The sequence below is a fragment of the Dipodascopsis tothii genome (assembly GCF_038497935.1).
Source record: "Dipodascopsis tothii strain CBS 759.85 unplaced genomic scaffold V1510scaffold_7, whole genome shotgun sequence".
NCBI classification, from domain to species: Eukaryota; Fungi; Ascomycota; class Lipomycetes; order Lipomycetales; family Lipomycetaceae; genus Neoaidaea; species Neoaidaea tothii.
The window spans coordinates 53461-67841 of record NW_027117991.1 but is presented as its reverse complement, the minus strand read 5'-3'; the positions used below and the strand labels follow the sequence as shown (position 1 = coordinate 67841).

The following is a 14381-nucleotide window of genomic DNA, read 5'->3' as shown; positions in this document are numbered from 1 at the left end:
TAGGAGCGCGGCCGGCGGTCCCGCGTGAGCGGCGACCTGCCTGGCCTTATATAGACGCAGGCGCCTGCAGTTTCTGTTCTATAGCAATTCACCATGTTTGGATACTTCAAGTACAAGCGCGTTCTGTAAGTTCTGAGAGCGCGCGTGCGGGCCCGTGGGCCGCGGGGCTGGCGCTGGCGGTCGGGGGGCCGTTGCCGGGCGGCCGCGGTGCCGGGTCGACCCGTGTGCGACCGCGGGGGCGGCTGTGACCGGACGGGTGACCGACGGACCGGACCGGACTGGCGACCGGACTCAACCGGACCAGCCGCACGGACCGGTGACCGCGCGCACGGACCGGTGACCGGACCGGTCGTCTCGCGACACACGGACGCTCCGGACCCGGCCCTGCCATCGACCGGACCCAATCCGTCGCCCCCAATCGCAACCGAGCCATAGCTAACGTCCAGTGCCGCCAAGCAGGCCGAGCGCGAGGAGCGCATCGCCGAGCTCCAGGCCGACTATGGCACGCCGCTCACCGAGGCCGAGAAGGACATCATGCGCACGCCCGTCGCCAAGCTCGTCCAGGAGGTCCAGACCGGCGTTCTGCAGCCCATTGACGTCCTGCACGCCTACGGCAAGCAGACGCTCAAGGCCCAGGCCGCCACCAACTGCCTGACCGAGATCATGTTTAAGTCGGCCGAGCAGCAGGCCGCGATCTGCAACAAGAAGGGACCCCTCGCCGGTCTTCCCGTCTCGTTCAAGGACACGGTCTCCATGAAGGGATTCGACTCGACGCTCGGCATTGCCATGCACGCGTTCAAGCCGCTGGCCTGGGAGGCTCCCCTGGTGACGCTCTTCCGCGACGCCGGCGCGCTGCCGTACACCAAGACCAACATTCCCATGACGCTGCTCTCGTACGAGTCGTACAACAACGTCTTTGGCCGGTCTGAGAACCCGCACGTCAAGGGCTTCACGCCCGGCGGCTCGACCGGCGGCGAGGGCGCGCTGCTGGCCTACGGCGGTGGCCGTGTCGGCATGGGTACCGACATCGCCGGCTCGGTCCGTATCCCCGCGCACTTCTCGGGCGTCTACACCGTGCGGTCGTCGTTCGGCCGTATTCCCCGTGCCGGCAACACGTCGCCCACGCGCGGCCAGGACGGCATCACGTCCATCTACTCGCCCATGACCCGCTCGTTCGAGGACCTGGAGTACGTGTTCAAGTCGATCATCGACATGAAGCCGTGGAACTACGACTACACGGTGCACCCGATCCCGTGGCGCACGATCGAGCTGCCGCCCAAGCTCAAGATCGGCGTCATGGCCGACGACGGCGTCATCCCGCCGTCGCCGGCGTGCGCGCGCGCGCTGTCGCTGGCCGTCGAGGCCATGAAGAAGGCCGGCCACGAGGTCGTCGAGTTTGAGCCGCCGTCGCCCGCCGAGGCGCTGCGCATCGCCACCCACATCGTTGTCTCGGACGGCGGCAAGACCGCCAAGACCCAGATCCAGCCCTACGAGCCGTACGACAAGGCCGTGACCAAGTTCTTCTTCCTGGCCTCGCTGCCGCGCTGGGTCAAGCGTGTCTGGGCCTGGCTGTTCCTCAAGTTCAAGAAGGACCCTGTGACCGCCGACCTGCTCCGCACCTGGGGCGAGAAGACCATGACCGAGCACTACGACCTGGTCCAGGAGCGCGAGTCGTACCGCACGCGCTTCTTCAAGGCCTGGAAGGAGTCGGAGATCGACTTCCTGCTGACTGTGCCCAACGCCACGCCCGCCCTGCCCCACGACGGCATGTTCAACGCCTTTGGCGCCGTCGGCTACTGCTCGCTGTTCAACCTGGTCGACCACTCGGCCGGTGTGCTGCCCGTGACCAAGGTCGACCGCGTGCTCGACGCGCTGCCGCCGACGTTCGACGCCAAGAAGCTCAACTACTTTGCCAAGGGCGCGTACCGCAACTACGACGCCAACAAGATGCACGGTCTGCCGGTGGGTGTCCAGATTGTGGGCGGCCGCCTGGAGGAGGAGAAGGTGCTCAAGGGCATGGGCGTGGTGATTGACGCGCTGAAGGACATTGGCGTTGAGTACAAGCTGCTGAACGAGATCTAGACGAATACACGACGTTACGACTGAGAGTGTAGTGGCGCAGCGTGGCGTGCCGTGGCGCATTGCCGCCGAGTAGCCGCCGAGTAGCCGCCCAGTGCCGTCGGCATATTACCGCCGCCCTGCATATACCCGCCGACCTGCATGTATCTGCATGTGCGCGCGTCTGCGCACGAGGTGTCGCTCCCACGCCGGGTAACGCCCGCTCAAAAGTCGAATTTTCGGCCATCGCTCCCCAGATCGATGCCGGCAAAAGCGAACCTCAACAACCACCCGCCGCGGGCCAAGGCCGGCCCGGCCGCCAAGCCGGCGGCCTCTGGGGCTGCCGGCACCGGGTCGGCGGCGGCCGCGCCGGCAGTGGCTCCGTCCGCTAAGGAATCAACGACCCTGTACATCGTGCGGCCGAGTCCGCCGAGCAAGAACAACGAAATCCATGCCAACGCCGCCGTGCTCAAGCGCTGCGGCGTGGCCAATGGCGACCTCGTCCGCGTCTGGAAGGTCGGCGACCGCGGTGCTGCCGGCCGGATCGTCCAGGGTGACGTCAGCGACGGCGACGGTGAGTTTTGCGTTGACGGCGCTGACGACAGTTGTGCAAATCTCCAGCGGCCTGCGCGAGCTGGCTGGTCTGCTGCTCGGCGACCGTGTGCGCATCGAGAAGCTGCGGAGCTCGGTGCCGGACGCCGCCCAGGTCGCGGTCAGTGCGGCCGCGGAGTGCGAGCTCGACGTCGATCAGATCACCCGGCTGCTGCGGGACCTGCAGTTCGTTGCCCCGGCCCAGAAGATCACGGCGGCCACGGCGGGTCTGCGGGTGGCCCGTGTGCAGGCCGACGATGGCGAGCCAGCGCTGCTGTATCGGTTCACGGCCGGCACAAAGCTGACGGTCGAGCGCGGCGGCGGCGGTCCGGCCGGCGCGGCCTACGCCGGCGTCGGCGGCCTGGCCAAGGAGATCGCGCTCGTGCGGCGCACGGTCGAGCTGCCGCTCAACCGGCCCGAGGTCTTTGCGAGATTTGGCATCGCACCGCCGCACGGCGTGCTGCTACACGGTCCGCCCGGCGTCGGCAAATCTATGCTCCTCAAAGCCGTTTCGCAGGAGACCGACGCTCACATCCTACGCATCTCCGGCCCCTCCATCGTCGGCAAGTATCTCGGCGACAGCGAGAACGCGCTGCGCAAGATCTTCGACGAGGCCAAGACGTACCAGCCGTCGGTGATTGTGATCGACGAGATCGACGCAATCGCGCCCCGCCGCGACAGCGACGAGTCCGGCGGCGCCGAGGGCCGTGTGGTATCGACGCTGCTGACGCTCTTTGACTCGCTGAGCGCGAGCTCGCCGGTCGAGGCGGTGCCGCGGGTCGTCGTGGTTGCGGCCACGAACCGGATCGCGTCCATCGACCCGTCTCTGCGCCGACCCGGCCGCCTCGACAAGGAGATCGAGCTCAAGATTCCCGACGCCGAGGCACGCACCGAGATCCTGCGGCTGCAGTTCACCAGCATCCCCCACGCCGTGCCCGAGGCTGAGATCGATCGGCTCGGCGCGCGCACGCACGGCTTCGTCGGCGCGGACCTGGCCGCGCTCTGCCGCGAGGCCGTCATGGGTACCATCGAGCGCGGCGCAGACGCCGGCATCGCTCCCGACGAGCTCGTCGTCGAGCTGGCCGACGTCGAGACCGCCCTGGCCAGCGTTCGGCCCAGCGCCATGCGCGAGATCTTTCTGGAGATGCCCAAGGTCAAGTGGACCGACATCGGTGGCCAGGAAGAGGTCAAACAGAAGCTCAAAGAGGCCGTGCAGTGGCCGCTGAGCCACCCCGAGGCATTCAAGCGGCTCGGCATCTCACCGCCGAAGGGCATTCTGCTCTACGGCCCGCCGGGTTGCTCCAAGACGCTGACAGCCAAGGCGCTGGCGACCGAGGCTGGTCTCAATTTCCTGGCCGTCAAGGGGCCGGAGCTGTTCAACAAGTTCGTGGGAGAGTCTGAGCGCGGTGTGCGCGAGATCTTCCGGAAGGCGCGCAACGCCAGCCCGAGCATCATATTCTTCGACGAAATCGACGCGCTGAGCACAGCCCGCGGTCACGGCGAGTCTGGCGGTGACCGCGTCCTGACGAGTCTGCTGAACGAGATGGACGGTATCGAGGCCCTGGGCAACGTCATTGTGGTTGCCGCCACGAATCGGCCGGAGATTATTGTAAGTTGTCCGTGGAGTCCTGCCCACAGAGCCCACGCTCTTTCATGCGGCTGGAGGCTGTTGCGCCGCGACGGGCGAGCCTCCGGCGGCGAGTGCGTCGGGGGTGCCCTGCGGAAGCCTGCTATACGCGCTGCGGCTATGAGCCGCACGCCGCGCGGCTGGCTGCTCAGGGGCCCTACCTTCGACCGCCGTCGGAGACTGTTGCACGGCCACTGCTGAGCCTCAGGTGGCGGCCCGTCGAGGGTACCCCTGAGGGCAGCGGGCACATGCGGCTTGAGCCGCACAGAGTGCGGCTGACTGGCTGAAGGCTTGCTGCGCCGCCTGCATCGCCACAGTGCTGACCGCAGGACTCGGCACTCATGCGTCCCGGACGACTGGATCGGCTGCTCTACGTCGGCCCCCCGGACCTTGCCGCTCGGCGACAGATCTTCAAGATCCGGTTCAGCAAAATGGCCGTCGCGGACGAGGTCGACATCGAGGATCTCGCCAAGAGGGTAGGTACCCGTGCGGCTCAGCTAACGCCAGACCGACGGCTGTTCCGGCGCCGAGATTGTCTCGGTCTGCCAGGAGGCTGGCATCTACGCCATGAACGAGGACATCGACAGCCCATGCATCGCGCTGCGGCACTTTGAGCAGGCGCTTGCTGCGCTCACGCGTACCATCACGCCCGAGATGCTCAAGTTTTACGAGGAGTACCGCGCGGCCGGCGTGCGGAGAGCATAGTGTACATAGATCAATTGCTATCGACGTCGATCTGGATATCCATGCACGACGAGTAGTACTCGAGCGGCGCACCTGCGATCGTGCGCGGGATCTTCGGGAAATGCCACAGCCACACAAAGCTGTAGACGCCGGAGACGTTTACATCGGGGACAGTGAAGTAGCTGTGGCACGCACTCTTGGTGCGGCCGAGGCTGTTGTCGCTCGAAACCGCGCAGCGGCCGTCGTCGAACGAGCACGGGCCCACCACGACATCCGCCGACCCGTCCAGGACTGCGCCGAAGTCGCCGACTTCGGTGTCGGGCGTCGGCGACCAGAACCACGCATAAGATCCGGGATGGGCCTTCATGTCGGTCTCGAGCTTGTCGACTGTGACGTGGCCGTTTTCCTCGTACGAAGCAGTGACGTTGTCACCGGGCCGGGCGACCAGCATCGGATACTCGGCCGAGTAATTGGCCGTGCGCTGAGACTCCATGCATAGCGGCGTTGATCCGTTCGGGTTCATGAGATGGTACGTCTCGAGGTCGTCGTAGTGGCCGCTGTAGCTGCGGATATAGCCTGTCGACGTCACCGTGCCGTTGTCGGCGGTCACTTGTAGCGAGTCGATCCACGAGTGAGCGAGCGCCGCCGGCCAGCCGGCGACAAGGACGAGAACGAGAACGACGGAGATCATCTTGGTTGTCGGCAGAGGACTGGCGGCCGAGCTTTATAGCGACGGAAGCGCGACAACCGCGAGAGTGCGACCATGCGCGGCACATTGCCGGCGCAGGGCGCCGTGTGACGCCCGGCCGTTGCGGCCGAGACGTCGTGGTGCGGCGCGGACGTGCGGCGTGGACGGGTTTCAGGGGTCAGGGGTCGTGGGGTCAAGCTAGTTTGCGGGTCGCAAGTCACGGGTCGCGGGTCGCAAGTCGCAAGTCGCGGGTCGCGGGTCTTGAGCGCGGGTCGCGAGTCACGGGTCGCGGGTCGCGGGTCGCAAGTCGCGGGTCTTGGGTAGCGGGTCGCCCGTCTTGGTCGCGGATCGCGGGTCGGCAACGGGTCAGTTCGCGGCCGGTGGCGGGTCGGGTCTCGGGTTACGACCCGGCCGTTCGCGAGTCCCCGGAGACCAGGGCCGGTCGCAGGTCGAGGTAGCACAGGTCACAGACGCCGGGTTACACACCAACTTGTCTACGATGTCTGTGCAACAGTACGATCGGTACGGCGTACGACGTAACCCGCGGCCGCGTAACCCAGATCACTTCTCACCCGCCGTCGCAGCCAACCACAGTCGTTCCATTATTCATGTATTGCCGCCGCAGCAGCTCTATGTACATCACAAGCCCGAGTCGGCGCCCGCCACCAGCCGGCCGTCCACCCAAACCTTGGACACATTGCGGTCGTCGCCGTTGAAGAACCACTTGGCCACCATGTCGTCCAACCGCTCGGCTTCGCCCGGGAACAGGTCGACCGGCGAGCCCGGACGCACGAGCGAGATAAGCTGGGCGTCCCAGCGCTTGCCCGGCACAAAGTTGCCGACCTTGTCCTCAAGACCGCAGACCTGGGCGCCGCCCAGCGTCGCCAGGAAGAAGACCTCGTCGAGCGAGAGCTTGTGGTAGTCGTCGCCCTTCATGGCCAGGTGGCGCGAGACCAGCAGCGCCTGGCGCGCGACGGCCAGGATTGACGGCGAGTAGCCGCCCGAGACGTCGGTGCCAAGACCGACCTTGACGCCGCCATCGAGCAGCCACTTGACGCGGGCCTCGCCGGACGTGATGGACGAGTTCGAGATCGGGCAGTGCGAGACACCGGCTCCGCGGGCGGCCACCAGCGCGCGCTCGTCGTCCGAGAGGTGCACGGCGTGGGCCAGGATCGTGCGGTCGTGGAGCAGACCGCAGGCGTCGTACACTCCAGTGTACGAGTCGGCGTACGGGTGCAGCTTGGCCGTGAACGCGATCTCGTCCTTGTTCTCCGAGACGTGGGTCTGGACCGGCAGCTTGTGCTCGCGCGAAAACGCGCCGAGCCATGTCATGAGCTCGCGCGTGCAGCTGATGGCGAAACGCGGCGTCAGGATCGGGCACACAAGCGCGTGGTCCGGGTCGATGGCCGCGATGTGGTCCACCACGGCCTTGGTGGCCTCCTGCGCAGCTTCGACCGTCTCGTCGCAGTAAAACGCCGGCGAGTTGGCGTCCATGCAGCAGCGGCCGACGAACGCGCGCTGGCCGGCGGCCAGCGCCAAATCGGCCAGCACGTTGGTCGCATCCGCATGCACGGTCGCGTAGTACGACGCCGTCGTCGTTCCGTGGCTCAGCGTGCGCGCAATCACCCGCGGGTAGACGTTCTTGGCCACGGCCACATCCTTGAACGACGATTCGAGCGGGAACGTGTATGTCTCGAGCCAGTCCAGCAGCGTCGTCTTGCCAAACAGTCCGACATTGGGGTACTGCGATGCATGGATGTGCGTGTCCAGGAAGCCCGGCGCGAAGAACTCGCCGGGGCTGGCCGTGACGACGGCGGCACCGGCCCAGTCATGGGCCGCCGCGGCCGCCGCGCCGTCCGCAGCCTCGGTGTCCATCCAGGCGATCGTGCCGGCGTCGACGCCGATCGCCACGCGGGGCACGACCGCCATGGTCGAGCGCGCGGTCGAATGCACCGCTGTGCCAAAGTACACTGTCCGTTTGTCTGCCGTCATTGTGTGTCGTCACTCCCGGCAGAGACGTGCTTATAAAAACTCCCGGGCTCTATCTGAGTTTACGCTCGCCTATCGGCCGTCTGTTTTCGGCGCCTCAGGCTGCCCGCCGGCGCTAGCGCCCAGTGTTCGCTTTCCCGCCCGCCGGCCTTTATCTGTCGTCCCGTCCGTGCTTTGAGTTTGCGTATGGCCATGTCCGAAGCTAGCCCGGGTTGGGCATCTGCGCATGCTGGAACCCTGTCGCACGGCCTGGACTAGCCGCGCCGGGCACTTGGCTCCATCGTGGCGCTGGTGGCGTCTGCACGCGCCTCCGGTCCGGGTGGCCTCCGGACCCAGTCCGCACCGCCCGCGCGCCCTGTGGCGCGCCGCCACCGGCCGGGCGGCTGCGGCGCAGCAGTGGCCGTCGTCCCAGGCCGACGGCCGAAAACCCCTCCTGCGTCAACCTCCATTGCCTGGCCGCGCGACCCCCCATGGCCGCGCAACACACCATGGCCGCCCGGGCGCAGTCTCCGCGCCGCGTGCTCGCCTGGCTTGAGACCGCTGTCACGCGGGGCGTGCTGGTAGAGGCCCTGCGCGAGCTACGCAACTACGCCCTCTTTGTGGTCCCTTTCATGGCGCTCATGGTCATACCGGTGGCCCTGTTGTACAAACCGTTTGACGAGGTCGTCGCCGACTGGCAGACCAAGGCGCTCGCGCAGTACGTGTTTGTCGTGCAGCTGAACGCGATCGCGCGCCAAACCGTGGTCTCATATGTCATGGTCGCGCTCCTGGCGGTCGCATCCGTACCAGCCATGCTGGCCAGCCACGTTCTGGCCGCCTACGGCTGCTCGTTGACGCTGTTCACCTGCGCGGCGCCCCAGACGCGCGCCCCGGAACCTTAGCCAATAAATTCCAGCGAGCATGTCAGCCGCAGCCGCGGGCTGGAGCGTGGCTGCACACCTGAAGTGCGCGCCGCACGACGACTAGCGGCGGCTGTATGCACGCGCTGTGCCAGAACTTGTTCACTGCGCGCCGCGTCGCCCGATCGGGACCTGCTGCAGACGGCACCCAGGCGCGGCCAGCGACGCGGCCAGCGAGCTGCAATGCCGACCGCAGCACCCTCGCCTGCACCTTCGCGTGCCGTCTGTGCCGCTGCCGCACGGCGGCAGATCGGCCGCACTGATCTACCGCGCTTGAGCGCCCGCGCGCAAACCTGGCGGGGCGCTGTCGCAGACGTACGCCTGCGTATGCAGGAGGTGCATGCATTATGCACAAGCTTGCATTCAAACGCGTTAGCGTGAGTTGGCGCGGTTGCTGCGACACAGTGTCGCACAAGCATAGCGGGCAGCGAGGGCAGCGAGGGCGGCGCACACAGCGCGGGCAGCGCGCGGCGGGCGTGGCGGACCGGCCGCCGCGACGCGACGCGGTCGGCGTCGCGGCCGGCATTCAGCTGGCGAGCAGCGTGGGGTGGATCCCGCAGCGTGCACTCTGCGGGGCAGCGTCGCCGTTGACGCGGCCCCTGGCCAGAGGCGCCTGAGCCGCACGGGCGGCGGCGGCAGCGCCAGACGCCGAGGCGGCGCAGCGACGTGGCCAGGGGCGGCGAGACGCGGACACACAAGTGACATGCCACGCGACACTTGCCACCCCAAACGCGAAATGTCACTGCACTTGGGCCAAAAAGCGACGGCCATAACAAAGCCGCCGGCATCTCACGACTCACCATTCATTCCCTCCGGCCCGGAACGCAGCGCGAGCGGCGTACACACTCAGAGGCAGCCCGTGCGAGCCAGGGGACTGGCGCGCGCAGAGCAGCGGACCGAGACGGGCGCACAGACGGCGCAGGCGTCGGCAAAGGCAGGCACGATGGCGGCCACGGACATGGACGTCGGCGGGTTCGAGGCGGTTCTCGGATCGCATTACACGGCGCTCTCGGAATTCTTACAGATCAGGCCTGAGGCCGCACTGCCGCCAAACTCGCCGCGGCAGACAAAGGCGCGCGAGAAACTGGAGCGGCTGCCGCGGATCCCGTTCATCGAGCTCTCGACGGACATCCACGACGAGCTGGAGCGGCGCCAGCTTCTGGCGGGCGGCGACCGCACGGCGGTCGCCGCTCCGTTCCTGCCGCCGCAGGACGCATTCCACCCGAAGCGCAACCAGGCGCGCGAGAAGCTGTCGACGCTGCCGATCCACAAGTTCCGGGACCTATCCACAGACGTGTTCTGCGAGCTGGTCCGGCGGTTCCCGCAGTTCTCGGTCGACGAGCGGCCGGCGACCAAGACGCTGCAGACGGGCACGGTTGTGCCTGTCAAGTCGACCATGGTCGAGCGCGATGGCTCGTCCGAGGACGAGGACGAGGAGCAGGCGCCGCGCGACCCGGCGCTGGCCGCGTACCAAAAGAAGGCCGACAGCGTGACGCTGGTGCCGCTCAAGGCGAACGTGGGCGAGCCGCGGGCGCCGTCGGCGGTGGCGTCACCGACGTCGATCTCGAGCGCGTACGGCCGGCTGTCGGCGGCGTCGGCGGTGTCGGCGCAGCACCGGCGCGAGCTGTCGCGCATGTCGTCGCGGTCGTCCGAGTCGGCCGAGGCGGGAGTGCGGGCGGTGGAGCGCGCGGGCGAGCGCGCGAACGCGGCCGAGGGCCGGGCGGCGGCGGCGCACGGCCGCGCGGAGGCGGCCAAGAGCCGGGCGGCCGCGGCCGAGACGCGTGCGGCCGAGCTGGCAGCCGAGCTCGAGCGCGTGCGGGCCGACGGCCGGCTCACGGTCGACGCGCTCAATCAGGAGCTCCTCGAGAGCAAGGCTCAGGCCCGGCAGGAGCTGGCCGCGGCCGAGGACGAGCTCGCCCGGCTGCGGACGGGCACCAAAAAGCTGCAGGCCGAGGTGGACGCCATGGAGGGCGCCATCGAGACGCTGCGGGCGACCAGCCGGCAGCAGCAGGAGCGCATTCGCGCGTCCGGTGCGAGCGTCAACACGGCCGAGCACGACGCGCTGCGGGCTGAGCTGGCGACCGCCCGGGCCGAGCTAGCCACCGAGCAGCAGCGCGCGCACGACGCGCGCGCGCAGGCGGCCGGGCTCGTCGGCGAGCTGCGCGAGCTTGCTGCGGGCGAGGCCACGCACGCGGCCACGCTCGGCCGGCTGCGCGCCGACCTGGCGGCCGCGCAGGCTGAGGCGCGGGCGGCGCGAGCCCCCGTCCGCGCGCCCCCGCCGCCGTCCGGCGCGGTCTCGGCCGACGGCGCGATTGCGGCGGCCACCCTGGCCGAGTTCCAGGCCTCGGTCGACGGCTTCCTGCGCGGGCGCGCAGCAGGCACGGACTCGGTGCTCGACCTGGCGCAGGCGATTGTGCTGTCGACGCGCGACCTCGTCGCCGAGGCCGACGCGGCCGACGTGACCGACGCCAGCCGGCTCAAGACGGCGGTCTCGATCGCGACCAACAACCTGATCACGGCGTGCAAGAACTACGCCGGCGCGGACGGGCTCGTGCCTGTCGCCATCCTCGACACGATCGTGCTCAACCTGGCCGCGCCCGTGCTCGATCTAGCGCGGCTTGCGGGCGTGCGGCCCGCGCGCGCGGCGCTTGCCGACGCCGGCAACGTCCCGCCGCCGGATCCGCAGGCCCGCAAGCTCGCGCTCGCCAACGAGTACGGCGCGGCCGAGTTCCAGCACCTCAAGGAGTACCTCGAGTACAACACGGAGGGGCTGCTGTCGAACCTGCAGGGTCTGCTCGGCCACCTCAAGGACCCCAAGGAGCTCCCGGCGGTCCTGCCGGCGCTGAGCCCGCTCACCGTCGACGTCTTCCAGGCCTCGTTCTCGATCTTCTCCAAGGCCGAGGAGACCATGCGCTCGGCGCAGGCCGACAAGGAGAACTCGAGCGACCCGACGGCCAACGGCGCGTTCCAGGAGCGCGCCGAGTGGACGGTGCGCGACCTCGGCGAGTGCTGCTCGCGCGTCGAGGCCATCCACGACAAGATCGCCAGTCTGGTCGCCGCGCGCCAGCCCGTGCCTGAGACCGACCGCGGCTTCCGCCAGCGGCTGGCCGGCGTGTGCTTTGACCTGATCAAGAACATCAACGACCTGATCCGCTACGTCGAGGAGGTTGACTGTCTGCGGCCCATCTCGACCCGGAAGGCTGAGTAGCCCACGAACACGCACATTCGAGCACGTCTACGCAATGCAATGAAGTATGTCATCGATCCGATCGCAAGTAGCCGCACAGGCATGTAGCCGCATATAGCCGCTGTAGCGCCCGTGAGCGGGCCGACGGCGGCTATATGCTCGACCGGGGCGTGCCGGCCTCCCCCAGGGCGGCTGCCCGCGGGGTACCGCTGGCGCCCAATGCCGCCGCCGAAGCCGCCGCCGAAGCCACCGCCGCCACCGGGGGCTCGCTTAGGCCACCCATGTAGCCGCATATAGCCGCCCAGCCGCTGCCGCATATAGCCGCATATAGCCGCAGCAGCCAGCTGTCGCCGCCGCCGGCGCGGTGGCCCTGAGCGCAGCCGCAGGCGCGCAGGCGGCAAAAAGCGTAGGAACTGCGTCAGGTTGGGCGCGTAGGGACTGGCCAGGGATGGTCAACCTTGCCGGCAGCAATCTTTCAGACCTCGACAAAGATATCCACGAGACTTATTTCCACCCCGCGCTCGCCGCACAGCTGCGAACGCGCTGAAACAACTCGGACGGGCCCGAGACTGTTTACGACAAGGCCGGGGTGCGCGCACGAGAGAGTGTGAGCCTTTCCGGTTGATTGAGGTGAGTGTGAAGATGGCGCAGGCGTGGGGCGGCAAACGGCGGCAACGGCAACGCGGGTCGGCAACGCCGTGCGTGGCCTGCAGCCGGCGGCGGGGCGGGCGGGATGGGCGGCAGCGGCGGTGGCCGGCTGGCGGCGCAGGCGCGCGCACGCGCTCCGTGGATGGCGGCGCTCCGGCTCCGGCCTGCCGCTTGGCCTGCCGCTTGGCCGCCACCAAACCGCCGCCAGACCGTCGGCAGACCGCGCCAGCACCGCCGCCCGCGCCCGCTAGCGACGGATTGTCTGGCGCAATCCGGCTGAGCCGTCGGGCACGAGCAGCAGCGCTAACCCGCAGCCCATGGTCCTCCTCTTCCTCAAACAGCCCAAGACGCCCAAGCTGCCGATCTCGAACCTGCCCAATGTGATCGAGCTCGACCGCGAGGAGGCGTCCGTCGACGACCTGGTGACAGAGATCGAGAGCTCGACCAAGCTGTCGGCGTCACGGCTGAAGCTGTTCTTGGCGTCGACCAAGGAGGTGCTTGATCCGCGGTCGCCGCTGAACCTGTACGACATGCAGGACGGCACCCGCGTGTTTGTCAAGGACATTGGCCCACAGATGCGGCGCAAGACGCTCTTTCTGACGGCGTACGCGGGGCCGCTGCTGGTGCACATGCTGTGCTACTACGCGCAGACGACCGTCTACGGCATCCCGTTTGACCACACCGAGTCGCAGGTGCTGGCGTTCACGCTCATCACGCTGCACCTGGCCAAGCGCATCTTCGAGACGCTGTTTGTGCACGTCTTCTACCGGGTCACGGTCTCGGTGTACTCGCTGTACATGCACGTGTTCCACTGGTGGGTGCTGTGCGGGTGCTTCATGGGATACTACATCTACTACCCGTCGGCGGTGGTGGCCGCGGCGGCCGCGGCCGCGGCGTCGCCGGCGTCGACCGCCAAGTCGGCGTCCATGTCGCTGCTGTCGACGTCCGGCCCGCCCGTGTTCCGCTCCGACACGGAGGAGTCGTCGCTGTACTTCCTGGCGGCGATCTGGATCTTCGCCCAGCTCTCGAGCTTCGAGACGCACCTGATCCTGGCCAACCTGCGGCGGCGGTACCCGCTGCGGAGCGCGGGCCAGCAGGCGTTCACGCCGCCGACGTCGTCCGCGGCCCGCTCCCTCCGCCGGTACCGGCAGCAGCTGTCGCCGGCGTCGCTGATGCACGCGGCGCGGTCGCGCACGGCGGCCGCGCGCAACGCGGCGACCCTGGCCACCTACTACTCGCCGCTGGGCATGTCTGGCCGGCGGATCCCGCGGGGGTTCGGGTTCGACCTCGTGTCGTGCCCGAACTACTTCTTCGAGATCCTGGCCTGGACGACCGTGGTTCTGATCACGCGCTCGTTCGCGTCGCTGATCTTCCTGGCGGCGTCCGTGCTGCACATGTGGCGCCGGGCCGTGCGCAAGCACGACATGTACCGCAAGGAGTTCGGCGCGCAGTACCCGGAGCACCGCCGCATCCTGATCCCGTACGTCAAGTGACGGCGAGGCATGCGCCGCACGGTGTGCGGCTGACGCCCGTGCGGCCTGTACATTACATAATGAAGTCGCATGCTCTGCAGCGCGCCGCACGCCCTGCGGCTCGAGCCGCACGCCCTGCGGCGCGGCGCCCCAACACATCTCGCCAGCCCTCGCGCCATTCGCCCACGCGGGACCATGCCGCGTACGCCACTAGCGCCCCGCACCTGCACGCGCGAGCCCGAACCGGCTCGCGCACTGCCGTATGGGGCTTCCCAGCCGCGGTCCGCTGCACGCACTCGCATGGATGCGCCCTAGCGCGCACCAGGGTCTCGCCCGTCGTTCCCCGCTGCCGAGTCGTCTGGGCAGCCAGCGGCCGCTGGACGTCGGCGGCCGCCAGCCGGGCTGGCGCCGCCGGACGCCCTCGCCGGTGTCGGCGGGGGGGCCGTGCGGAGGGGCGTCACGCCGGCGCCCCACCGTCTGCGCCGCCGGACCGCAGGCGCCCACGCCATAGCCGGCAGCCGAACCGGGGCGTCAGGCC

General features: G+C 68.6%; 7 protein-coding genes across 7 annotated transcripts; 5 read left to right on the top strand and 2 right to left on the bottom strand.

Moving 5' to 3' along the window:
- Nucleotides 1–93: 93 nt before the first annotated feature.
- V1510DRAFT_428934 (amidase signature domain-containing protein) lies at nucleotides 94–2106 on the top strand (the record flags this gene model as incomplete). The annotated part of the gene is made up of 2 exons (XM_066935293.1): nucleotides 94–125; nucleotides 447–2106. 2 exons carry the CDS (start codon nucleotides 94–96, stop codon nucleotides 2080–2082), a joined length of 1668 nt encoding a protein of 555 aa, XP_066790243.1. The 3' UTR covers nucleotides 2083–2106.
- An 871-nt stretch (nucleotides 2107–2977) lies between these two features.
- Nucleotides 2978–5039, top strand: V1510DRAFT_412994 (P-loop containing nucleoside triphosphate hydrolase protein). Its single transcript, XM_066933174.1, has 3 exons — nucleotides 2978–4258; nucleotides 4606–4752; nucleotides 4784–5039. The coding sequence occupies exons 1-3, from the start codon at nucleotides 3143–3145 to the stop codon at nucleotides 4979–4981; spliced, it is 1461 nt and encodes a 486-aa protein (XP_066790242.1). The 5' UTR covers nucleotides 2978–3142; the 3' UTR covers nucleotides 4982–5039.
- V1510DRAFT_412993 (uncharacterized protein) lies at nucleotides 4979–5782 on the bottom strand. The gene has a single exon (XM_066933173.1). The coding sequence runs from the start codon at nucleotides 5649–5651 to the stop codon at nucleotides 4992–4994; it is 660 nt and encodes a 219-aa protein (XP_066790241.1). The 5' UTR covers nucleotides 5652–5782; the 3' UTR covers nucleotides 4979–4991.
- A 239-nt stretch (nucleotides 5783–6021) lies between these two features.
- Nucleotides 6022–7897, bottom strand: V1510DRAFT_412990 (uncharacterized protein). The gene has a single exon (XM_066933172.1). It carries the CDS (start codon nucleotides 7638–7640, stop codon nucleotides 6288–6290), a length of 1353 nt encoding a protein of 450 aa, XP_066790240.1. The 5' UTR covers nucleotides 7641–7897; the 3' UTR covers nucleotides 6022–6287.
- A 189-nt stretch (nucleotides 7898–8086) lies between these two features.
- V1510DRAFT_412987 (uncharacterized protein) lies at nucleotides 8087–8741 on the top strand. Its single transcript, XM_066933171.1, has one exon. It carries the CDS (start codon nucleotides 8108–8110, stop codon nucleotides 8516–8518), a length of 411 nt encoding a protein of 136 aa, XP_066790239.1. The 5' UTR covers nucleotides 8087–8107; the 3' UTR covers nucleotides 8519–8741.
- Nucleotides 8742–9479: 738 nt separating this feature from the next.
- On the top strand, nucleotides 9480–11744 carry V1510DRAFT_401788 (uncharacterized protein; the record flags this gene model as incomplete). Its single annotated transcript, XM_066932052.1, has 1 exon — nucleotides 9480–11744. The coding sequence occupies one exon, from the start codon at nucleotides 9480–9482 to the stop codon at nucleotides 11742–11744; it is 2265 nt and encodes a 754-aa protein (XP_066790238.1).
- A 1121-nt stretch (nucleotides 11745–12865) lies between these two features.
- Nucleotides 12866–13858, top strand: V1510DRAFT_349172 (3-oxo-5-alpha-steroid 4-dehydrogenase-domain-containing protein; the record flags this gene model as incomplete). The annotated part of the gene is made up of 2 exons (XM_066930843.1): nucleotides 12866–13237; nucleotides 13469–13858. Coding segments are annotated over 2 exons (762 nt in total), but the record flags the coding sequence as incomplete, so codon positions are not given.
- Between the last annotated feature and the right edge of the window lie 523 nt (nucleotides 13859–14381).